Below are 26,188 nucleotides of genomic sequence, written 5' to 3'. Positions count from 1 at the left end.
CTTTCCCTATATGATCTCATCCATTCCTATCAATTTCTATCTCAGCCCAGACCACCCTGTTTTCACTCTAGGTTCACATACCCAGTTGTGCAGACATCCACTCGGATGTCTTATATGCATCTCAAATTCAACACATCCAAACTGAAATTCTTGAAATTCCTTCTCAAAACTGTTAATTTCTAGTCTTCCTATTTCATTTAATGGACCTCCATCCCTCTCTAGTTGCTTAATCCAAATTCCTAAACAAAGGTCAACAAGGCCCTGCATGCCCTACCCCAGCCGACCTCTCCACCCTTCGGTGCTATCCTCCCTAAAAGCACTCTGTTCCAGCCACACTGGCCTACTTGCAGCTCCAGGAACCTGCCCGGCTCTTTTTTCCACTTTAAAATCTTTCCGTCAAAGTGTCTCCCCCGCTTAGAACTGCCCCTTCCTTTCCTTTCTCCCAGCCCTTCTCTTAAACACATAGGTCATCTGGCAAACTCCTGCTCCTGCCCAAGGTCAGCTTAAGTGTCAACCGCCCATGGCCCCTCCCCTTGGCTGGCCCCATCCCTGATCGCCCCCCCACCCCAACTGGGGGCAGGGCCAGCCCGCAAACTGCCCGTGGCCCATCCCCCCACTGGCCCTGATTGGGGGTGAGGCCAGCTGGCCAACTGCCTTCAGCCCCTCCCCCCAGCTGGCCTGGCCCAATTGGCCTGGCCACAGGATCCCACCTGTGTAAGAATTCGTGCACCAGGCCTCTAGTATTAGATATTTGCATATATTTGTGTATGTGCATATAACTCATTTTTCCATTTAAAATACATCTATGCTTATTAAAAAAGAAAAAAGAAACCCCAAAATTCTGATTGTATAAGCTCAGAGTTGTGGTTAAAATTTTTTTAAATTCCTTTCATTATCAAGTAAAAGCAGTTGATTTAGCAGAGTAAAAGGTAATACCCCCTACTTAAAAAAATAATAATACAGCCACTGAAATGGAGATGGCTCCATCCCAAATGACCTCACCACCAGCATCTGCTTCAATTACCTTCTGAAAATGAAATAACCAAAGTACTGTTCAGCTTTCTGCTGTGCTAACAAAATTAAACTGAAATATCAGACTTCATCTGCTTTAAATTATGCAACTTCTAAAACCAAAAGCTCTTCTAGTTGTAAAGTGTTAAGAACATGTACCATAATCAACAATAACATAGTCTCACATGCAGAGAAAAAAACAAATGGAATGATTAATGACTTAATTCAAATCATCCACACAATGATTTGATTTAAATCATTCCACCTATTCAAAAATGGGATTCATAAATTTTTATTCTCTTCTTCCTTGTACAACATATGTGTTATTGAAAATATATACACAAGCTGGATTTTTAAATGCCACAGAATGATGTAGAAATACAATTAGGTTTCATTTATTTAATATAGAAAAGAATGGACACAGACACTGGGGCGGTGGGGGCTTGCCTGGGGTGGGAATGGCTGGAGGGGGGGTGTCAATTGGGGTAAAAGAAGATATATGTAAAACTTTAGAATATATATATACACACATATATATATGTGTGTGTATGTATATATATATGTATGTATATATATATATATGAATATTTAAAGCATGAATAATTGGCCTCTAATTTAAATGTTTCCTAAATACGCTAGTACCATTTAAAAGTTTTGATGTAATCCATATTTTTGTTCTCTGGTTTGTCTACATTTAAATTTCTTTCATACACTCCCTTCATACCTAAACAATTCTTAGCTCACAACCATCGAGTTGTATTTCTCTTTTCAGTCCATGATATCCCCACCTCACAGTCATCTTTGATTCTTCTTCACATGAGCTCACTTGCCCAGGATTCTTGAGAGAAGCCTTCCTTGCTCCCCACCACCCTTCGCCTCAGCAGATGTTTGATCCTGTCACGCTTTGGAAAGAGACCCAGGGAGCCCTAAATCCAATTTACTCATCTTACTTCTTGTCCCTCAGATTCATGCTCTATGGCACTCACACATCCGAGCTTTATTTGGCGCTGAAGCACATTTGCAAACCACAGACCACCCTGTGTCTTGCTCAGACTTCTTCAACCTGGCCTGTTATCCTTCTCACTCCCATTTTGATGTGTGAGAAGCAAAGAGCTAAAACAAGTAGGCAGGGCTACTGCACATTTCCCGATGTCATATGCCATAAAATGAGTACAGGAAAAAACGGGACATTAACCATTTTATTTTTGCAAACTTTATTTGGAATGGTAAATGAAAAAAAAAAAGGAGGGTAAAATGCATGACACTATGCCCCTTGGCCCAAGCACCAGGTCAGCACCTTTATGACAGAAGTGTCATAGCTAAGAAAATTCCAGCTGTTAGAACCTCCAACTCTGAATCTAGGAAGGAAATATTAGGGGAATTCTTGCCACAACCCAAAATATAGAAAAAGGTCAGGAGATGAATGACATTTTTGTTGGTATGTAGAGACATTCAAAGTTTCCTTGAAAGAGCAGCAATTCCCTAGTTTGTTCTAAAGTTCCTTAGAATACTTTTACACTGAAAATCAGAAAATATGTTTAGTACTTAAAAACATTTCATCATTTAAATCAGGGAGTCTCACTTATCCTTGTATGAATAACGAATAAGGTTCTATAACATTCAACTCAACGTTCACAATAATTAAGAATATGGGCTGTGAGATCAGGCATACTGCGACTGAGTCCTGGACTTTGCACTTCATAGTGTGTGACCCTGGACAAATTACATATCATCCATAATAAGGCTTAGCATCTTTATTTGTAGTTAGGATGATAACAGGACCTACGTACTGCATGAGGTAATTATGAGATTACATGAGTATGCAAATCAGCCTCTGTTGCATGGTAAATGTTCAAACAATGGTAGCTACGACTCATTGTAAATGACTTATTGCAGGGCATGAAGCTAGCTAGACCTTATGAGGAAGAGAACAATGAAAAGGGCTAACAATAAACAACAACCATCAGATCATGCGGAGAAGATGCGAGTGTTGTCACTGGGTATATGAAGGATTAAATGGAATAGGAAAGGCCTCAAGGAGACAGCATCACAATTAAAGATGGCTTTGCCAGAGTGATGGGTTTGACATCATGGTTTATAAGAACAGGACAGTGAAGAGCAGTTCTTTGTATAATGAAAGCAAAGTTCTGAGGGGGGCGAAGCATAAGACATTTACAGAAAATCAAAGTGGGAGATAAAGACGGAGAGATAGAAAAATTTTAAGAGAAGAATTTGGGATGCAGAAGTGACATATTTGAACTGAGGCTCAGGAAGACTAATATGGGAAGGTAAGTGGGAGGATATGCAATTAGCATTTGACTTATGATGGCAGAGGGGGAATTTTCCGATATGAATTTTCGGGGGGAGGATTTCTACTAAAAGCACCAACAGTTGGACTATAACCATGAGCTGTAGTTTCTAGATCTTTGTGCAGAAAGCATTTTCTGGTTCAGAACTCAGTTCTCTCTTGCTGAAGAGTCGTTGTACCAACAATAATGAAAGGTTTCAAATGCATGTAACAAAAATACCTCAGGCTGACAGTGCCAAATGTAAGTCCAAATTCAGGAGTCAATTCAGCTGGAGCCTTCCTCAACTGTCAGCAACAACATTCAAAAAGGAGGAGGACAGCTTAAATCATTTACTTTTCACGGATTCTGATCTTTTCTGTGAATGGAGTCTGGAGTCTTGGGTCTTTCTCTGCAGACGTGTGACTAGAACATGTCTATGAAGATATTTCAAGGGACACATAAACTCCTGAAAATGTACATAAAATTGCCTATGTATTTATTCTTACTTTTTCGGATTTATTCTTGTGTTCCTCAGCTAGGCAGTGTGCTTTCACATTAAAATTCCTTATGGTTATTTGTCATTAGTGCAAATTCTAAAGACTTTATGTATTTTGATTGTCAGTCCTCTCAACAACCTGATAAGGTAGGCGTCGTCATTATTCTCATTTTAGAGACATGAAGACTGTAACCAGGGCCCCACAGTTAGGAAGTAGTTCTACAGAGGAGAAACCTGCAGGCGGCTCCCAAACAAAAGCTGCCCACGCTTTGTGACCACAATAGTTTCATCTGGTGCTTTGATTAGGTGACAGTCTCACTGGGTGTCTCTGGGACAGTCCAGATCAGCCTGGGATTTCAGGTTAAATGAAGGCATGCTTATCACTGACATTGATTTATCACTTGAAATTAATTTTATAAGGTCCCAATATCCTGCACTGTGGGAAAGTATATTTATACTAGAGGCCTGTAGCATGAAAAGATTCGTGCAGTAGGCTTTCCCTTCCCCTGGCTGCTGGCACCAGTTGTCCTCCGGCACCCGGGACCCAGGCCTTTGCTCCGGCCGGAGCCGCCTTCAAGCCTTCACTGCCCTGCCTGGCCTCCCCGGGTTGGGTGACACACGGGATGCCCGGATGGCGGCCAGGTGGGCCAGCCGATTGCTGCTGCACCACCCAGCCGCCCCGGGTCGGGTCGCACACGGTACGCCCGCCCCCCCAGGTCGCAGATGGCAGGCCTGGATGGCGGCAGGGCAGGTGGGATGGCGCTGTCCCTCCCCACCGCCCCGGGTGGCAAATAGCAGGCCCAGATGGCGGTGGGGCAGGCAGGATGGCGCTGTCCCGCCCTGCCTGCAGTATGCAAATTAGCCACCATCTTTGTTGGTGGCTAATTTGCATATCGTGCTGATTAGCCAATGGGAGGCGTAATGGTCAATTACCATGTTTGTCTATTATTAGATTATTAGAGTAGATAGGATAACAGATACTTCAAGTACAGCTATCTCTGAACCACTGGTTAACGTTTATTAGAGCGGCAATTTTCAAAGAACTTCATTTTCAAGTGAGAAATAAACTCACTTCCAGTGTACTAACCACCAAAGATCCTCTAAATCAATGAGTCATTTTCTTATCATATAAATGTGAGTATTTAAGACAGAAATTTCATGTGACTACATACAACACACTCTGATATTTTCTAATCTGTCCAGCTTAATCCAGAGTAATCGCTTCTGTTCCATTCCACTGAAAAACCTGCTGGTTCCTACCCATTCAATTGATTTCACGAGGCTCCAATGGGTTTGTAATCTACAGGTTGATAAGCAGTATTCCACATGAATTAAATTAAGTAACTCTTCCTGTTCATTAAAAGTGTAGCAAAAAAGTTATGAGTTCAACTAAGACTGTGTAAATGTTTATAAGCCTTTTTTAATCTGTAGAAAAAAGTTAATGATTTCCTGAAAATGTTATCAGATCAAGCTTATCCATGGATGTTTTTCCCATAAACATGACAAACAATATGTAAATGTTTCCTGAAGAGCTGCTTAATCTGAACTCCATGAAGAAAATAGGAAACATAAACCTTAACAACATTACAGCTCATGCAAGAATTTAATTGGTAATATTTTCAAATGAGGCACAAACAGCTTTTTCACAGGAAATGGTTTTAAAATATTCCTAATCTTTGTTAAGATTAATAGTACTGCTGAATCCTGAAAAGTCTGCAGTTATAAACATGAAGGCTCACAGACCGTTTATAGTCTATATTAAAGAAGCTGTTTTAGATATTCTCAGTCTGCCAGTTAGCAAAAAAACAAACAAATATGAAACACATTACATGCAACCACAATTTGACAAGGCACAGGAAGGGTTACTGAACTATTACAGGGTCTCCACCCTCCGGATGGCCCATCTGTGAACATGCAAACAAACAAGAGTGAGGACAATGAGACAGGAAAGTGTCCTGGGGAGTGCTGCGGTCACTGCAGGCGCGTGTCCCTGGTAGCAACCACTGTCCTCTGGGAGGCTTCTCAGAAATTGAAATCGGACATGGTCTCCAGTGAAGTCAACTAAAACATCCTACTTTCAGACCCAGGTACAATGTTTTCTACTTATCACATTATGATGCTAACCTCATGTTCTAATCCCCCGTCTCAGACCAAGTAAAAATTCATGCTTAATGCAATTTAAACTGACATGACATGGAATGGAAAAAAAAATAATCAGAGATACTGACACAGAGGATTGGGATTCAGGGCTCAGGCCCTCCATTTAAAGGCTAAGTGATTTGAGGCAAGTTATTTAACCCCCTGAACTATTTATTCATAATCAGCACTGATATCTACTCATAAGATCACTGTGGGGACAAAGGGACAGAAAGCACACTGTAAAGTACTAACAAATGCTATGATTAAACTTCAGTAGAATCCGTTGGCATTGTGAAACTGAGAAAACAACGTATTAATCAAATATTGAGCGTTAACAACTGCTCAGCACTGCAAATGGTTCTACTTGCTTTTCACGTAATGACTCAGTTGAAACCTGCAATCTGACTAAATATCTAATCCAAAAACTGGTAACAATAAAGTTTCTCCTCAAATCTTGGACATACTAAGGTTCTTCTTGATTATGTGGTGTATTAATTGTTAGCAAGACATACCACAAAGAGACAGCTCCTTCCTAGGGTTCAAAGACTGCCTCTGTGGGGCCGGAGAGGGGGAGCACTCCCTGTGCCCTCAGTCTCGTGGCAGATCAAGCAGCCACACCCATGCAGGTGACTTCTGCCACTGAATCTTAGACTCTATACTTGACCAAGAGGGCAAGCTGAGGTTTTCTGTCCAAATGTATGTGTGCAATCATTTCCATTATAGGCAACAAGTCTATTTATTTATTTGTTTGTTTATTTATTTACTTATTTATTTTATTGATTTCAGAGAGTAAGGGAGGAAGAGACAGAAACAGCAATGACGAGAGAGAATCACTGACCGGCTGCCTCATGCATGCCCCCTACTGGGAATCGAGCCTGCACCTGAGCATGTGCCCTTACTGGGAATCAAACCCCGACCTCCTGGTTCATAGGTGGGAGGTCGATGCTCAATTATGCCGGCTGGGCTAGGCAACAAGTATTTTCAGACAAGACACAAGCCTAGAGAGTAAAGTGGATCAAAAGCTTGACTTACACAGGTGGTGTATACAGACAGCATGCTTCTTACTGCTTTGGTGGGTTAATACTCTGACATCAACTATGCCATGGATGGATAAAGTTGACAAGACACATATGGGATGTCTTCATGTTATAAACAAATTATTTTACAAAAGGTTGCTTATAAGTTAGGTCTCACAGGATGCATTTCTGCAAATTAATTTACATTGGTGTAAATTAATGTTATGCTGTCAGGACTAAAAAAGCCAAATAAGCCCTAACCGGTTTGGCTCAGTGGATAAAGCGCCAGCCTGTGGACTCAAGGGTCCCAGGTTCGATTCCGGTCAAGGGCATGTACCTTGGTTGCGGGCACATCCCCAGTAGGGGGTGTGCAGGAAGCAGGTGATCGATGTTTCTCTCTCATCGATGTTTCTAACTCTCTATTCCTCTCCCTTCCTCTCTGTAAAAAAGAAATCTATAAAACATATATATATATTTTTTAAAAAGCCAAATATGCCAAGACATAATTGGAAATGAAAACTTTTATATATCCAAGCCTTGGTATGAAGATAATTTGGACCACTTCTCCCAAACTTTATCACATCAAAGCATGTTCAGAAGAAGGCAATATTTACACTGCACCCTGGTGTAGGATGTTGCTGATGGCTACAGGTGACCAGCCTGTGTCTCTGGCCACCTGAGGACTAAGGGGTCAGGGTATCTGGCACAACTACTTGAGTCATGAGATTGTGTCAAGCAACACCAGTGGTGAGGCTCTGATTAGCAGTTTATCTGTCATATGTATATGTGAATCAGTAGGCGTTGTGAAACTGATACACACATATATATAAAGTGCCTGGCATGGGACCAACACAGCATTAACAACTTCCCCTCATGGGTTTAAGGTCCAGCTGTTAAGGGTGACTCAGATTTTGGAAAGCCCTTCGGACTATTCAATTAGACTTCATGATACTCCAGAACCTAGCTGTGCTCATAACTACGTGCCTTTGGGAAACTATGATTCACTTGGCATTGTTGTAATTGCTCCTGCCTCCCTGGTCTGAACAAGGGGAGCAGCTCACGGGATGGGAGTGGGGTATTAAGATGAGGATTCTTTTGGGTAAAGAAGGTGTAGGGAGGCACAGACGTTAAAGTCATGACTTATTTTCACAGGAGTGACCGAGAACTCACTGTGCCAGGCACTCTGTATGTTACACCATTCTTCACAGCTATCTTGGTTTGCGGTTTGCTTTTGTTTGAACAAGAGAGCTACACAGCTTACTATGTAGTATACGCAATAATAAAAAATAGTCCAGTGGTCAAGTATCAGTCAAATATCAGGTCCTCCTCCCTGAAGAAGAGGTCAACCCTCTATCAGTGTGGACAAGGGACAGAACTGGTTCGGTCCCCTTTGCTGTGTCCCATTTGGACTGCTTCTCCTGGTTCGGCTGGGATGCGTCCTTCTTTGAAAACTTCTTGTTAGTGGGTTATTATTAGCCACATTGAACAATACAGCATGAAGGAGTTTAGAAAACTTGGCCAAGATTATACACTGAAGTGATTTTCAAACATTAGCTGAAGAACTGGCAGGGCAAAGGCTGGAGACAGAGGTGGGAGATGTCCGGGGAGTCGGGATGGGCGCTAAGATGTGCTCTATATTCTGCATCCTTGGGGGTGGGGGTGAGCAGCATCTCCCTTTTGGCCGCTTACCACTGGCTCTGCAGGGGGGGGAGTGAGCAAAGAGAATAGGAGACAGGCAGTTCTGCTTTTCCTGATAACCAAGACAGAGTGGGAGGACCAGAAAGCGCAGGGAGAGGAACCAAAGTGAACAACACAGTCCCCTGGGGGGTTTCTACCACTCACAGTCTGCTCACAGGCGCTCTCAGACCTCATCAGAAGGCGGGGGGGGCGGGCACCACGCTGGGTCCACTAAAAATATATTTTTGATATCCTGAATGAATCCTCCATCCTGAAAATTATGTTCTTAAAGAATTTTCAAACACACATACAAAGAGCATAAAGAGACCTACAGAAAAATCACTACATGGGTTCTAAATTCTACCAAAGTCAAATAATGTCAAAATGAGTGTGGAAGAGGGGTGGAAGAGGGCACAGGGGCCACAGTGAATAAGGATCACTCCAGAGGGTAAGACAGGGAGTATAATTTGCTTTAATAATTCAATTTTTAATTTGGTTTCAAGACCTGTCAAGTAGCTAGGAACTGATACACACATATATGACATAGTAATTTTGTATATACAAATTCTTTGGAAATGCACGGGAAAATGTCTCATAAGTTGTTAGATCTGGAATAAACAACCGGTACGAAACAACACTGAGAGTCCTGAAAAACAGGTGGGCTAGGGTCAGGAGATCCTCAAACTCCTTAGGGTTTATCCAGAATAAACTTATCTAGTAGTGATGCTAATTCACTGTTTGCATTTAGAGTTACAAAGGTGTATTTCAAGATAAATTATAAGAAAGGAAGTGTTGAATGATCCTCAAATCGCTAATTTCAAACCAAAATTTTAAGCTTTTTTTTCTTTGATGCTAAATTCAGAGAGAGAGAAACATCAGCAAAGGAGGTAAATAAAGGATTATTTAGCAAACACAACCACATGATGTTTATGAAAATACGTGGTAAAATAGTGCACCAAGGAAACAGGCTCCTTGCCCTAACCACTTTGGTTCAATGGATAGAGCATCAACCTGCAGACTGAAGGGTCCCGAGTTCAATTCCCAGTCAAGGCACAAGCCTGGGTTGTGGGCTCAATCCCCAGTAGGGAGCATGTAGGGGGCAGTAGATCCATGATTCTCTTTCATCATTGATGTTTCTCTCTTTTGTCTCCCTCTCTGAAATCAATAAAAGAATATTTTAAAAAAGAAAGAAGGAAAACAGTCTACATAACTACTCTTAAGGGAAAAGGGATGGGGGAGGGTGAGCAGAGTTTAAAAGCAATACTGTGGGTGGTAGCAGGCAGAAATCAGGAGGGACCTTCCTCTTCATCTTCCTCTTTTTGTCTCTCTCAATTCCTAGTAAATAATCGTGTTGACATACTGTCTTAATAGCACCACTGATTTTTGTTCTTGTTCTAGCTCTATACTTCTAAGGTCACACTTCATTTTTTTTTACATGCTTTTCTTAAAGTATTGTTAGAATAGTTTTCACAAGAGATCAAAGCAAACATTTCTGAGTTGAAAACACTATTCTGTTTTTCATGTCATCTTGCATTCTCAGTTTAAGGGACTTCCCTAACTCTACATCCTAAGAACAAGAAGTGGTTAACTTTGAGTAGGTTGTTCACCAGTCACCCTTACTCCTGGAATCAATTTGGATTCAGACTGAGAAGGCACTATAGCTTTTCCTTTTTGTTTTTTTTTTTGTTGTCCTTTTAATGCTCACCCAAGGATATATTTTCCATTGATATTTAGAGAAAGTGGAAGGGAGGGAGAGGTAGAAAAAGAGAGAGAGAGAGAGAAACCTCAATATAAGAGAAACATTGATTGGAGGGGTTGCCTCGCACATGTGCCCCAAACAAAGCCGAGATCGAACCTGTAACCCAGGTACGTGCCCTTGACTGGGAATCGAGCCTGAGACCCTTCGGTACCCAGGCCGAGGTTCTATCCACTGAGCACATCGGCGAGGGCAGGCACTATACTAGTAGCTTTTGAAATCACTATTTAGGGTACCCATAGGCAAAAAATAAAATAAAAAATCCTGATCTAAATTCACATCTTCTATAAAAATTAACTCAAGCTTGTTACTAACTTAAATATAAATTAATACAGAGGTCCTCAAACTTTTTAAACAGGGGGCCAGTTCACTGTCCCTCAGACATTCCACACATGTGCACTGCGGGCCCAGGACGTGTCGGCTGCTAAGCAGGACAGGTAGCGGTGGCAAAAACACCCGGCGGGCCGGATAAATGTTTTCGGCGGGCAGCATGTGGCCCGCAGGCCATAGTTTGAGGACCCCTGAATTAATATTATTAAACTTTAAGAAGAAAAAAATCTTCAAGACCTATGGCTGGGCAAAGAGTTGCTAGACTTGACATCGAAAGCACAATCCATAAAAGGAAAAACTTAATGCCCAATGTGGTAGCATTAGGAGGTGGGGGCCTTTGGGAGGTGACTAGGTCATGAGGGTAGACCCCTCATGAATGGGATTAGTGCACTTGTAAAAAAGGCCTGAGAAAGCTCCTTGCCCCTTCCATCATGTGTGGTTACAGTGGTTCTCGACCTTCTGGCCCTTTAAATACAGTTCCTCATGTTGTGACCCAACCATAAAATTATTTTCGTTGCTACTTCATAACTGTAATGTTGCTACTGTTATGAATCGTAATGTAAATATCTGATATGCAGGATGGTCTTAGGCGACCCCCGGGGAAAGGGTCGTTCGACCGCCAAAGGGGTCGTGACCCACAGGTTGAGAACCACTGGGTTAGAACAAGAGGACAACCTTATACTGTCACTCTTGTAATGAGCTAGCTAATATTAATAACAGGAAGAAAGCACAGGAAGGCCAGACATTCATGGTCATCCAGGCAGCCTCACCAGGAAGCTGCCATTTAACACTCCCCACAAGGAGCCACGGATGCATTCCCTGCAGATTACTGGGGGAGGGGATTGGACCAATGGAAGATGGACACATGCACAGTGAAGTCAGGGTGACGTAGGAAAGACACTTGCCTGTCAGTCTAGCCTGGGGAACCATGGATTGGCTAGAGGGGGTGCAGACACTGCAAGCACATGAAATCTTAGGATAAAATTCCCAAAGCAATTCTCTCTCTTGTTCCTCTGGCCTGGCTCCTGCTTCCTTGCACTCGCCCATGATTCTCTCTCATCATTAATGAGAAGCTGCCTGGCCCATGGCCATATGGACACCCCCCCCACACACACACACAATGGACTCCAGCTGGGAACACAAGCTAAGCTCGCCTGATGCTGGACTGGACTGCGCAACAATGGACCAGAGGCTCTGGGCAGTGGCTTTAACCCTAGCTCTACTGAAGACACAGCTGGACTTCTTCCAAGGCAGGATGGAGGGAGAGGGGACCTTGGAAACTCAGGGGTCCAATTCCACACAGATAAGTATCACTCATTCTCCTTGTGCGAGTCTCAGAAAATCCCTGTTCTCATGACATCGAAAGAAGCCCACTTCCACTGGCAACAGGTGGGGACAGGAGGTCTCCCCACCAGTAACAATATGAACCAAGAAGTGGGCTCTTCGCAGACCAGAACGTGATCATGCTGGTACCCAGACCTCAGGCAGCCAGCCTCTGGAAGTGTGAGGAATACATTTCTGTTGTTTAAAGGCACTCATCTGTGACAGTTTGTGACAGCAGAGTGAATAAACTGAGATAGCAAGATAATTATACTGGGTGAAAAAATCTAATCTCAAAAGGTTTTATACTATATGATCCCATTTAGTAATATTTTTTAGATCACAAATTATAGGGATTGAAAACAGATTAGTGGCCTGGCCAGCATGGCTCAGTCAGTGGTTGAGCATTGATCTATGGACCAGGAGGTCAGGGCACCTGGCTGGGTTGTGGGCTCGATCCTCTCAGTGTGGGGCGTGCAGGAGGCAGCCAATCAATGATTCTCTCTCATCATTGATGTTTCTATCTCTCTTTCTCTTCCTTTCTGAAATAAATAATAAAAACAAAACAGATTAGTGATTGTGAGGGGTGGAAGGAAGTGAATACGGCTACAGAAGGATGGTACATGGGATCTTTTTGACAGAATTGCTCTGCATCTTGATTGTGGCCATATAAATCTACACGTGATAAAACTGCACAGAACTAAATACACAAAAAAACGCACACAAACAAATGAGTGCTTATGAAACCTGGTGAAGTTTGAATTAGGTCAGTAAATTGTATCAGTGTCAATTTTCTAGGTGTGATATTATAGGATAGTCACATCAGGTTTTACCATTGTGGGAAACTGGATGAAAAATATAGGATACCTCTGTATTATTTCTTACAACTACATACGAATCTATAATTATCTCAAAATAAAGAGTTTTTTTAAAAATCACTATACACTTCTTATTTATTCTAAGTGTCCTACCTTTCTAATGTTTCACCCATTTGATGCCTGATGTCTTCCTTGCCCAAACAATCTTGTTACTCTCTATAGTCCCAATAGTGAAAAACATTTCAATTTTCACTACAATTAGTAGTTTAATTCTTGCTTTCCAAAACCTCTCATTCATGGTTTACTATTACTAATTGGAACACACCCTTTGGAAACAACCCTATATTTGAATACAGATTCTTACATGGCATGAAATGGACAAAATACTTAATTTCTTAATTACCTAATTGGTAAAACAGGGGGAAAACCTAAGACACAGGTTTATTATGACGATTGAAAAAAATAGTATAAGCACTTGGCACACAGTAAGTAGTTCCTTAAATATTCACTTCCTTCCTTTTTCCATTAATAATCCAAAACCTAGCTTAATTTTTGGATGAAAACATCAACAAATAACTTTGGCTGTTGGTTTCCAAGGCTTATATTTGGAAAACAGGACATGCATTTTTTAAATATGTCTTTATTGATTTTTTTTAGAGAGAGAGGAAGGGAGAGGAAGAGAGAGATAGGAACATTGATGAGAGAGAAACATCGATGGGCTGCTCCTGCACACCCGCTACTGGGGGTTGAGGCCACATCCCGGGCAAGTGCCCCGACTGGGAATTGAACTGGCGATCCTTGGTGCCTAGGTCAATGCTCAACCACTGAGCCACACCTGCCAGGCAGGACGTGCATTTTTAATGAGCATAAATAGGGAGTTGGGGATGTGGTGAGCCTGAATTCAGTTCTTAAGTAGTATTTCAGTTTAGGAGACAGTAATGATCCTTTTAAGCTTATCTTCTCACTCTGATTTTCAAAACATTCTAATTATCAAAAATTATTTGATTTATAAATGTTTTAGCTTATTCATTTTATTGTGATTAGTGAGTGGCGGCCATATAGATGTTTAAATCTGTAAATAGTAACTGGTAATGTACTAGATTACTTCTCCCAGATACTAACAAATATATATGTTGGATGAGTTCAAGCCTTAAAAATGACATGGACACACAGCCCCTGGCCCAGTAGCTCAGTTGGTTAGAGGTCATCCCAATACGCCAAGGTTGTGGGTCCCAACCTCGGTCAGGGCACATATAAGAATCAACTAATGAATGCATAAAGAAGTGGAACAACAAATTGATGTTTCTCTCTCTCTCTCTCTTTCTCTTCTTTCCTCTCTAAAATCAATCAATAAAAAATATTTAAAAATGACATGGATACTATGGATAGAATTTCCATCCATTCAACCTCCTACAAAAATACTATTTATTTTTCTGTGTCTATAAGTTCTCATTGCTTAATTCCTTCGCCTTTTCCACCCAGCCCCCAACCAAAAATACGTTTTAAGTAATGGACACCCCACACAGAAGGTATCAGACTTTAAATATACCACAGATTTTTAGTGATAGCTCAACCAATTAAGCTACAGAGCAGGAAACATAGTATATTTAACTTCTATAGGTTACCTAACTCTGTTTATGAACAATCACAAGCCACAGAATGCCAAGAATTTAAACAAAGTCCTCTCAAAAAATTTTTTTAAAGTATTGATATAACTTTGCAGAGCAAATGCTTACCGAGCAAAATAACTTTGTTTCCGTTCTTTCTTCTCTTCCTTGGTATCCATTATATGAAGTTAAAAGTGCAAAGTATTTGGGGAAGTTCTTCTTTTTAATTAATGAGTCATAACCCTGTAATAAAAAAAGCAACAAAGCGACTATAAATTAAGACACTTAAAACGGCCAATATTAAGAATAAGGCAGAGGGAACCCATGTCCCATAATAAACGGAAGAAAAGCTTTACCAGTCAACACAACCACATGAGTCATATGAAGTACAAACGCCCATAGGGGACTAATTTTAATAAAAATAAAAGGTGGCTGGGAAAAGAAACTGAAGTGTTCTCCTCATAATTAACAATTATTTCAAAATGTGCTGAAATGAAAACCACAGGCTTTGGAAGAGCTTAGGCTAGCTATCAGAAGCTAATTTTTAAAAAATATTTAAACTCATAATCACTCTTTTCAAGTAATGAATATTGACTATGTCTCATACGTATGGAAAGTGGATCAGCTAGGTGTTTTACAAGAATGTTCTTCCTTTAAAAATAAAAATCACATCTCCGTTCTAGTTTGTTTTGGGAAACACGCCAGCGAGACCATCCCACTGGAGCAAACGTGGAAACGAAAGTGCGAAGCCTCTGGAAGCTGTTGCCAAAGGCTTCACCCACTTGCCTCTGCCTCTGCCTCTCCACCCCTGCTCCCTGCACCTACGCTTCCCGGGAGCACTTTAAACCTATAATACAAGGTTGTCTCCAGATCAGTCTTCCTTAAATACCGCTCTCATCCCACGGCCCTACTCAGAAATTCCCGGTGTCTACTTACTGCCTGATTCATGGACCTGACTTTTCTGCAGAGCACCAACCTTCCCTAAATCTGTCTTACACCCTAAAGGGGTATCGAAGTAAAAGCAAAGAGTGTGGAGCGATCAAATTATTTACCAATTCATTTCAACTCACTAAACAATGCACAATACATATTACATGAAAGGTGCTGGAATACGTACCAGAGACCAAAGATAAATGTAACATGATATTTGCCCTAATGGAAAGTACTGTCTTGCAAGGGAAACACTTAGGATTCCCAGTCAATGGGCTGCTTATGGAGAAGGCACAGGTGCCACTGGAGCCTAGAGGAAGAACACTCAGCCTTATGCACTCCTCACACACACCGAGATCTGAAGAGTGAGCAGGGGTTTCCTAGTTAAAGGGTACAGGGAAGCAGGTCCAGCTTGAACAAAAGCAAGAAGACAGTATTTCCCTCCTATGCTAGGATTACTAGTAAATGTGCAGCAGAGCACCTGTGGGAGCTGAGGATGAAGACATGGCCAACATCAGGTCATGGAAGACCCTTTATGCCACACTAAAAAGCTTGAGCTTCATCCTGGCTATGCATTATGTGCTGCCACCCCCTTCACGACACCAAGCAGTCACACGGAACCCAATGGCAGCCCTTGCAGAAGACATCACCAAATTGACCAGAGATGGTTCACAAGATTAAATATCTCTGATGTATATGAAAGGAAGCCACCATAGGGTTTTACATGAGGGAGTAATATATGCAGATTGTAGGAAATGGACTTAAAAGGATACAACATAGCCCTGGACGGTGTGGCTCAGTTGGTTGAGCACTGTCCCATGCACCAAAAGATCACCGGTCCAAATCCCAGTCAGGGCACATGCCCAGGTTGTAGGTTTGATCCCCAACTGGGGCATGTGCAGGAGCAGCCAATCAATGTTTCACTCACATATGGATGTCTCTCTCTCCCTCTCTCTTTCTCCCTTCCTCTCTCCTTCCCTCCCTCTCCTTTCTTCTCTCTCCCAAAATCAATTTTTTTTTTAAAAAAATGAAGCATGGGGTGAAGCAGATCTATTAGAAAGGAATCACAGTAAAACTACTTCAGAGAGAAGGCCCACATTTAGGTCGCAATATTTAACACAGGAAGAGGAGGAATAAATTCAAAAAATATTTAGGAGGGAGATTAGTTGAGATTTGATGACTCATTCAATGTAGAGAACATGGGAAAGGAAGAAAGGAAGGATGTCCGAGTTGTTGCTTCAGGGTCTATGTAGACTGTGATATCACAGATATGGTAGAATTTACATGAAGGGGTCAGACAGGGAGCATAAACAGATGAAAGAAGGTTCGGGACATGTTGTTTTGGAGGGGCCCATAGGCTAGTCAGCTAGAGATATTCACAAGATGTGTGATTACATTGAATGCAGTTAGGGCTAAAGAAATAGATTTAGAAATTACCAGCATATGGTTGTGGTTAAGGAGGGGGGCCAGGATGGTGATGAGAGCACCCTGAAACCATGACAACTATGCACAAGTCCCTGTATGGAAACAGTCTGGGGACACCGCCTGAACTCGTACTGCTTTATCTCCTCGTCCCTGACATGGGCTCCACCCTCAAGTTGACCGACCTGTAGTGAAAATAAGAGTTGTGCAAATAACTAAAATGTAGTAGGGTTAGTAACTTGGAGCTGTCCCAAAGACTACTACTGGGAATCCAAAGGACCCAAAGTTCAATTTTGATTGAGATGTTAAGGTAAATATTTCAGGGCAGCGACAATTTCAAGAGGCAAGGAGGACAAAGAGAGAGCATTCCAGAAAAAGGGAACACACCTGAGCACAGGTAAGGATGTGAACAGGGCAAGACACATTCAGGCAAGGACAACAGGGAGGCTACCAGGTAGGAAAAGCAAACAAATCATGATGCCTGCCTACTGTAAGTCATTTATTTTAACATATGATCTACGTTATCTCTTTTAATCCTTACAACCTCATTATGAGTTCGGTATCCATTAAAATGAGGCTGAGAGGCACTAGTTTCCTTAGTTCAACAGCAGCAGTGGAATCGGCACAAATCCAGTTTGGTGTACACTTCAATGCCTGTCAATAACCGCGCAGCCAGAAAGCATGTGGACAGAGCTAGGAAAGAAATCTGGAACCAGCAGCGTCCACTCTCTCAGCATAAATTCCGCAGGTTATGACAAATGCAGCTGGCACTGCGGGAGTGGGCCACTGAGGCCTCCGACAGGACAACATTGATGGAGAAAGGCCAGGCCTGCATGAATTACCCAGCTCGCAACCTTCACCTTTTACTCCTTCCCCAACTCTGAAGCAACTCCGCTACAGTCTTCCTTCTGACCAGATCTAGCACAAGGCCCGCTTCCGCTCTGAAGCCTTCCCTGACCACTGGTGTGCCCTTCTCTCTTCGTTAAGCTTATTTCACAGGCCCCTTATCACTTACCGGGAGGCACTTCATTACACTGGGGGACAACGGACAAGGACACCTCCCTTAGCCTCTTCCCCAGCTGCAACAGCTGGGGAAGTTCCTTCAAGTCAAAAACCACCATGTTTCATATTTTCTTTAAACTTTATACTAAATAGGTAACATAGAGCGAAGAAGAAAACCCACATAAAAGCCACGCAAGTAACTAATCTAGACTTGGGGTAAGGTCAATTATCTGGCACACTGATTTGTATCACTAATACGGCAAACTGATAGAAATCCAAGGATTCCTCCCAAATTCAGAACTACTTGGGGACGGGGGATGGAGACTCAAGCCAGCCTCTCTTGGATTCCAGAAAGCATTAGAATGCCAGGTGGTTTATTTTAAAGTTCCTCGCCTGCACGCCGCCATATGCGATGATTTCTCTTTATTAGATTTCCCCTCATGAATAAAAATGAAGTCATAACAATCTAATTGGAAAATTTTTATATTGCAAGCCGAGCCAGAAACGCATATTTAGTTCCAGTGGAAAAATATTGACAAAAATATGCACAAGAGAAAAATGATTGAATGATCCAAGAGCTGACATCTGGTGCTGCTGTATCTCTCTAGAACTGGCAAAGCTTTTTTTTTTCTTCTAATATATTCTATTCGATAAATTTAAAATATGCTAATCGTTGATTTCTTTTCAGTTTTGGGGAATTTTTATACTCCTTAAACAAGACAGATGCAGCCCTTTCAACTCTAGACACCAAAAGATTAACCAGAAAGAGATCAGCGAAGGATGCTATCAACCTGCTTTGCACAGAGCACCATACGGCAGCCTTCATGCTTCAGTGAAGAACCAAAGATCCTTAAATCAATCTCTAATGCGAACTACATTTTCCATTACAAGTGGTTATAATGGGCTTCTGAAAAGCCCCTCTTCCACCTACTGTTGACTTTTCCTCACATCAATAAACTCTTGACTCATCCAAGCACTGAATTACAAGAGTATCTTGCATCTACGGTGTATTACAGACCAAAAAGACTTTTATGAGGAAGCACTTCTATCTAAATATTTACTTTTGTGATCTTAAATCAGGATAGTCCACTTAAACCGACATCTACTTCATTATTCAAATAAAAATGGCACATCCACCATCCTTACCGCATGAGAGCGTCTTGAAGACAAAGTAGGTCTGGATTGCCAGCGAAGTGCTCCCTGTTTGAGACCAGGTGCTGCTACGCAGAAGGAATTGAAGCACAGAGCTATTGGGGACTTCCTAACTCCACCCAACCAGTGTGACCTGCACCATCCAGGTCACACTTCTGGCTTCACATCTCACACATTCAGGTATAACCAGTCCAGACTGGGGGGAAAACAGTGTATACTCATGATGTCCATCAACTGTTTTCCCTAAAACATGTTTACTATACAAATGAAAAAATGACAAGCACATACTTTGAGGCTTGGTCACACTAAGTTTGGCCATTTAAGGAACAGACCAAAATGTTTCTTTCTATGCAGACATTCCCTTTTAGAAAATACTCATAAAGAAATATAATGGCCCTAACTGGTTTGGCTCAGTGGATAGAGTGTCGGCCTGCGGACTGAAGGGTCCCAGGTTCGATTCCGGTCAAGGGCATGTACCTTGGTTGCGGGCACATCCCCAGTGGGGAGAGTGCAAGAGGCAGCTGATCGATGTTTCTAACTCTCTATCCCTCTCCCTTCCTCTCTGTAAAACACCAATAAAATATTTTTTTTAAAAAGAAATATAATGGGTGTTCAGTCTTTCTCAAAGCCACGCTATCATTTAAAATAACAAAGGCAGCCCTGTCCGGTTTGGCTCAGTAGATAAGAGCGTTGGTCTATGGACTGAAGGGTCCTAGGTTCGATTCTTGTCAAAGGCATGTACCTTGGTTGCAGGCACATCCCCAGTGGGGTGTGTGCAGGAGGCAGCTGACCGATATTTCTAGCTCTCTATCCCTCTCTCTTCCACTCTGTAAAAAAATCAATAAAATATATATTTTTAAAAAATAACAAAGGCAGGCCCTGGCCAGGTGGGTCAGTTAGTTGGAGCATCACCTGGCACACCAAAAAGGTTGCAGGTTCAATTTCCAATCAGGGCACATACATAGGTTGCAGGTTTGATCCCTGGTTAGGGTGTGTACAGGAAGCAACCAATTGGTGTGTTTCTCTCTCACATCAATGTTTCTCTCTCATTCTCTCTCTCTCTCTAGCCAGTCCTCCTTCTCTAAAAAAAAAAAAAATCAATAAACAAAATACTTATATACTATATACTGCATATTGGTCAAAGTGCTGGTCTGGTTTACCCTGGAAAAAAATTGGGAGGAAACGACAGCTATTTTCAAATATTTTAAGGGTCTTATCTGGTAGAGGATTTAGGCTTGTACAATAGACTTTCCAGGACTACACCTAGAACGAAGCATTAGCTATGGAGGGAGAGGGGTCTTGGCTCAAGTAAGGAAGAACTGTCTTACAGACAGATGCAAACAGCTGCCTCCAGAAAGAGTGGCTTCCGAATCATCTTTAGTGATTGAGCACAAGCAGAACGACCACGTCATGAGATTGCTATAGACCAGCACTTCGCAACCTTATCAATATCAACACCCCTCATCTAAATAAATATGTAAATATTTTCCAAATACTCCTTTTATAATATTGAAATGAAGTTCACAGATAATATAACCTACGTATACACTTCATTTTATGAAATCAATATAATGCCCAAAGAAAAGCAACTGGTAACAGGTACTTCAAAATGTAAATTCTCAAATTAAAAAAAAAAAACTACATAATGCCAAAAAGGAAAGTCATTTATAACAGGTATTTCAATTCGTAATTTATAACAGGTATTTCAATTAGTAAACTTTCAAGCACAAGTTCATTAGAAGACATACTGAAACACTTGGACGCCACACTTATTACATAGGACAAGTTTAGCTGTAGGAGACATGAGATCAGGAACTATTTCACTATATAGAAGAGTACAGGAAAATGAAAGAGCAGAAGGAAGAAGGAGAGGATGGGTAACGGGAGGAGGGGGGTGCATGGAACATTAGAATAAATACTAGAGCTAAAATAACCAGAGTGATATTTCTATGCATGGCAATTTAGATGTAATCTTCCTTTTCTTTAGAATGTCCCAATAAATATTCACATAAGTCCTATAGAAGACAGGAAATTTCCAAATATAGGGACAATTCTCCTTTGTCTAAGACTATCCCCTTCATTGCAGGGCACTTGGCAATTCTGCTTCCCCCATCTCATTGCCAGTAGTGCTCCCCCAATAATCATGCCAACCCAACTGCACCTTGGTGGGGGGCTACTGCCCTCGCCGAGAACAACTATTCCAGAAGAAAGTTCCGTTCTGTGGGGAAACTCATATTTTAAATGATTTTTTTAATTGGAAATATTTTATTTCCTTTGAAGCTGATGTTTTATGCACACTGCACGTGAGAAGTTGCCTGTTTTCGATATGCTCTGTGCCTCACTGACTGACCCCTTTGACCCATGTTGGTAAGGCAGCACGGCACCTGTACAGCAGGGCAGACTTGGTTGCACTGCAGACTAGTATTTCCGAGAGATGTAGCCACGGGCAAGTTACTCCATTTCTCCAGCCCTTTTACAGATAAGGAAATTCTGTAAAATGTCTTTATCTGTAAAAGGGTTGTAATAGCGATTAAATGAGTCCATGGAACAGAGAATTCTATCCACTGAGATTCCCATCAACCCAAATGTTCAAGTGTTTATGATTCCTACCTTCAACAACACCTGTCGCATTAGACCAGGGGTGGGCAAACTTTTTGACTCGAGGGCCACAATGGGTTCTTAAACTGGACCGGAGGACCGGAACAAAAGCATGGATGGAGTGTTTGTGTGAACTAATATAAATTCAAAGTAAACATCATTACATAAAAGGGTACAGTCTTTTATTTCAATAGTTTTATTCATTTCAAACGGGCCGGATTCGGCCCGCGGGCCGTAGTTTGCCCATGGCTGCATTAGACTCAAATCTGCCCTAAACACTAAAATCATATAGTGAACTAACTCAAGCTAGGCATTCTAGTGACTATAATGATGACAAGCAGCAACAGTTAAACATTTATTGAACATGAACCATATGCACCACATTTTTGGTCAGTGCTGTTCCACACAGAATAATCTTTATGACTGAATGAAGGTGTCAATATGCTTGATCTGTTTCAGATAAGAAATGTGCAGTCTAGGAAGGGTAAAGAACTTGTTCAAGGTCAAAGAGCCATGAGTTAAAGCCAGAATGGTCAGTTTTGTCTTATACCAGAATCAGAACCATTGATAACAGCCTCTAATATTAGGGCATGTTAATGCATAGAATTTTCACTTCAACTACCCACCATTCAAAAGTTCTGGCCAGTTTTCCTTTAGGATGTAATTCCTAAACTCAATATTCTCCAAGGAAACTTCCATTATTAACAAGGGAGGTACAGTTTACATCAATAAAGCAACCAGGAAAAAAGGTATAATAAAAATCAATGCCAAATAAAATGTGTTATGCACAGAGAGGTACTAAGGGAAAGAAAGGAGCCACGGTCACGTAGGCCAGTGTTGTTAGGAAAGGTGTTTGAAGAGGGCTGACACCCAAAGCAGCCACTCGTGGTTACATTTCAATAGTGTTACACAACCAACAATCATCTGTTCACCAGAAACAGTTTTATCCTTAATGCAAATGTTCTCCCAGAGCATGCTCAAGAGGACAGCAGTTCTATCTGGCTTCGCCTCACATGTCAGGCAAAGGCGAGGCAGAGAGAGAGGCAAGTAGTGCTTTGGTTATGTGAAGGCAAACCCCTATTCTGTAAAACTACTGTTTGGAATTCTCTGCTATTCTTTAGAAGGCCTCTTATTCTGAAAAAATAACTGCTTTCTAGCCTGCTTGAATAATGAAGAAGATAAACTTAGCTGTCTGACCTTGCAGGCCAGAGACTAGATACGCCCAATGCCATGCCAGGTGCATTTTTTAATTGGATAGAACTGTGTAGTTTTCAAGGCCGCCAGCAAGTACACAAAGGGCTGGCTCTTCCATAAAAAAGGAAGTTCTGCTTGTACCTTTGCTTAGATTTGGATTCATTTCCCTGAGCCCGCCGTGGTGAATAAAGTGTAACTCCAAACTCTCAGAGCGTTGCTTGGTTCTTCTCCGGTTTTTCTGTAACAGTTAGTACAGGCATAGTCTAAAATGTGGTAAATACACAAATGTGGGTTCAGGACAAAGCATAATGAAATGTCTAGGGGCAAGGAGCCCTGTCCAGCAGGAAATGAAGTCAGCACGGTGAAATACTATGACCTCTTCTTGAAGACAAATTATGCGTATGAGTTTCAACTAGAATTTTCCCAGAGACTGGGTTAAGAAACCAGCCCACGGTTTAAGTGCCTTTCTTTTAAAGGTTTATTAAGTTGATTGATATAAAAGTTATTGTAGCTGGTAGGCATGGCTCAGTGGTTGAGCGTTGACCAATGGACCAGGAGATCACAAGTCGATTGCCGGGCACATGCGCCTGGGTTGCGGGCTCAATCCCCAGTGGGGGGCGTGTAGGAAGCAGCCAATGATTCTCTCGCATCATTGATGTTTCTACCTCTCTCTCCCTCTTCCTTTTTCTCTGAAATCAATACAAATATGTATTTTTTTTAAAGTTCTTGTAGAATTCAAAAGAGAAACGGCCCTTTGCTAGGCTGGATTGCTCGTCTCAATTGTGAATTCCTTCCCTGAAAGAGAATAATACAATGGCTATGCCACTTTGTGGTGCTTTGCACTAGTATGAAGAGTGTATATCTTCCTCCACTTGACCATGTGGCTTGTTTTGACCAACAGACTAAGGATTAACAGTGTGCCTGATTCAACTAGGAGGCCTGGCAAGTTTCTGCGCTCCACCAGAAGAGTATGGAAGGGTGCTGAGGATGCTGGCCCTCCTGGAGTGCTGAGTTCATGCAGGGGGAGAGTGGGAGGCCAGGCTGAGTGCCTGAAATGTGAAGAGAACACAATTCCATGATGACCTAAGCAGCATTCTCTGGCTTAAACTTCCAAGAGGAAGCCACCACCCATAAAATCTCATGAATCATTCCTCTTGGTCTACTTATTCTTGAACTAGCCTGGAGCTGATCTATACACAAAGCAATGGAGCTAAACACAAGAAAATACCAAGCAGATGGCATGTGGGTGAAGATGATGGGGAAGTGAAATATGAGTAGCTTTGAAAGGAGGAAGAGAAAGTAAAATATGTAAAAATGAATATGCATTTGGTAAAGAAAAGCACAGAATGCAAGAATCCTATCATCTTAATAATTTCTAACAAGTATCGCTGCACTACATATGGATAACAAAAAAAATGTGAAAAATGAAAATGATCCCGTCATTCCTATGATTCCATGAGGGTTGGGGCGGGGGGGGAGCTTTAACATTCTGTGACTTTCCTGTCTTTCTTCTATACAGGTGCAGTTTAAAATCAAATCGGGATCTTTTTGTACATACAGTTGGGTATACTATCATTTAAAAAAAAAAGTCTCCATTGTTGGACTTGTCTCAAAGGTTCACAATATCACCCCTGATGATAACTAATTTGTATATAGTTGCTTACTCTGTGGCACACAGGGTTCCAAGTTCTTTACAGATATTGACTTACCTCATTCTCAACACCTTGTGGGAGACGGGTACTATTATCTTTATTTTACAGCCAAGAAAGTCAAGGAGAAATTCACTTGCCTCAGTTCACAAAGCTGGTAAATGGTGCAACAGGACTCCGATCCAGGCAACTGGCTCAGAGTCCCAGCTCTTAACATTGTCTACCATCCCACCTACCTCCCACAGAAAAGGTGCGCATCACTGAAATTCAACCGCATCTCTGATTTCCTTGAGATGTACGCTTAGAAAAGAATCGCTGGTGCCAAGGGATTCCATGAGCTAAACTGCGCTCCATCCACAGTTTACCAACATGCCCTCACCATCCACTGAAAGGGAATGTGACCCAACCTAAACCTTGCCAGCATTGTTATGAACTTTTAAAATCGAATTATAATTTGTATTTCCCTGATGCAATCAAGTTGGCTTTTTTTTCATGCCTTGGCAATTTGTAGTTCCTATTTTGTGAATTCTCTATTCCTGGCATAGACTGAATGTTTGCGCACCTCCCTCTCCCACTCATATTTTGAAAACCTAATGCTCAAGGTGATGCCTTAAGTTGGGGTCTTGGGAGGTGATTAGGTCATAAGGGCAGTCCCTTCATGAATGCGATTACAGCCCTCATAAAAGAGGCCCCAAGAGACCACAAAGAGAAAGAAGGCAGCCGTCTGCAACCCGGAAGAGGGCCCTCACCACACTCCACCATGCTGGCACCCTGATCTTGGACTTCCAGACTCCAGGACTGTCAGCAACAAATTTCTGCTGTGCAAAAGCGACTCAGTCTATGGTATTTTGCTATAGCAGCCCAACTGGACTAAATTCTTCCTTGAACGCTTTTTAAAGCGTTAAGGCCTGTTAAATTGGAACTACTTTGGAAGGTGCTGTGATTCAAGGTAACATTGGGCTGCTAACGAGCTGTATCAGTGGGAGCCTGTAGGTGGGCAGGACCTTGGGGTAACCACCAGGCTCAGCTCTAAGCACCTGGGACCATAAGGCCTGAGCAGGCTGTTCCAACAGACGAATAGCCTGAAACTGTGCTTTATACTGTACAGCAGGGGCTGCACTCACCCAGTGGCTAGAATATCCATTACTGCTACTCAGGGCACCTCCATTCCTGGTACAACATGTCTGGTTTGCTCAGTGAGGTCGGAATTATAGGAAGAAAATGAAAGATCTTGAGATTTCTCACACCTATGGCGTCATCTCGCGTTTTTCCTATTCTACGCAACATAGCAGGTTAGCGATCAGAGTCATCCACCAGAGGATTCCACGGGAACTGTGCTGAACAAACACTATTCAATTCTTCGTCTGTGAATCCTCTGTTAATCAGTCAACAGCAAATTACCTCATGACAGGCCCTCTGCGATAAAGCTCAGCACCGTGGACACCATCTGGTGAGAGAGAGAGAGAGAGAGAAGAGAGAAACACCGAGACACACACATCACTGGCAGTCTCCCACACATGCCCCAACTGGGCCAGGGATGAACCTGCAACCCAGGTACGTGCCCATGACTTAAAGTGAATGCTTTTACCAATGTTAAATTAGTGATAAATGGACATAAATTTAAGTTAAAAAATAAGTGCTAAAAAGTTAGTTTTGCAAAACTATATAACATTGTTTCCTATATAAGCATATAAGCTCATTCATACTAAACTTGCAATACTTGTTCAAAGCATATTTAATGGAACTGATTAAATTGTTAATCAAAAACATATTGTGCCCAGAG

The 26,188-nt window shown here is 41.9% G+C and overlaps 1 protein-coding gene across 6 annotated transcripts in view; it reads right to left on the bottom strand.

Moving 5' to 3' along the window:
• NCOA7 (nuclear receptor coactivator 7) overlaps positions 1–26,188 on the bottom strand; it is a 119,947-nt gene that overhangs the window by 82,530 nt on the left and 11,229 nt on the right. For 3 of the 6 annotated variants that reach the window (XM_015557821.1, XM_006778449.2, XM_006778450.2), the window contains exon 2: positions 14,588–14,701. In XM_015557821.1, coding sequence (XP_015413307.1) covers positions 14,588–14,637 — 50 coding nt within the window. In that variant the 5' untranslated portion in view covers positions 14,638–14,701. Of the gene's footprint in view, positions 1–14,587; positions 14,702–15,394; positions 15,419–18,958; positions 19,113–26,188 lie in introns of those variants that run through there. The other 3 variants (XM_006778448.2, XM_006778451.2, XM_015557820.1) reach the window with 3 other exon arrangements.

This window comes from Myotis davidii, unplaced genomic scaffold (genome assembly GCF_000327345.1).
Source record: "Myotis davidii unplaced genomic scaffold, ASM32734v1 scaffold147, whole genome shotgun sequence".
NCBI classification, from domain to species: Eukaryota; Metazoa; Chordata; class Mammalia; order Chiroptera; family Vespertilionidae; genus Myotis; species Myotis davidii.
Note: the sequence above shows the minus strand (reverse complement) of the source record. Positions and strands in the feature narration are given on the sequence as shown.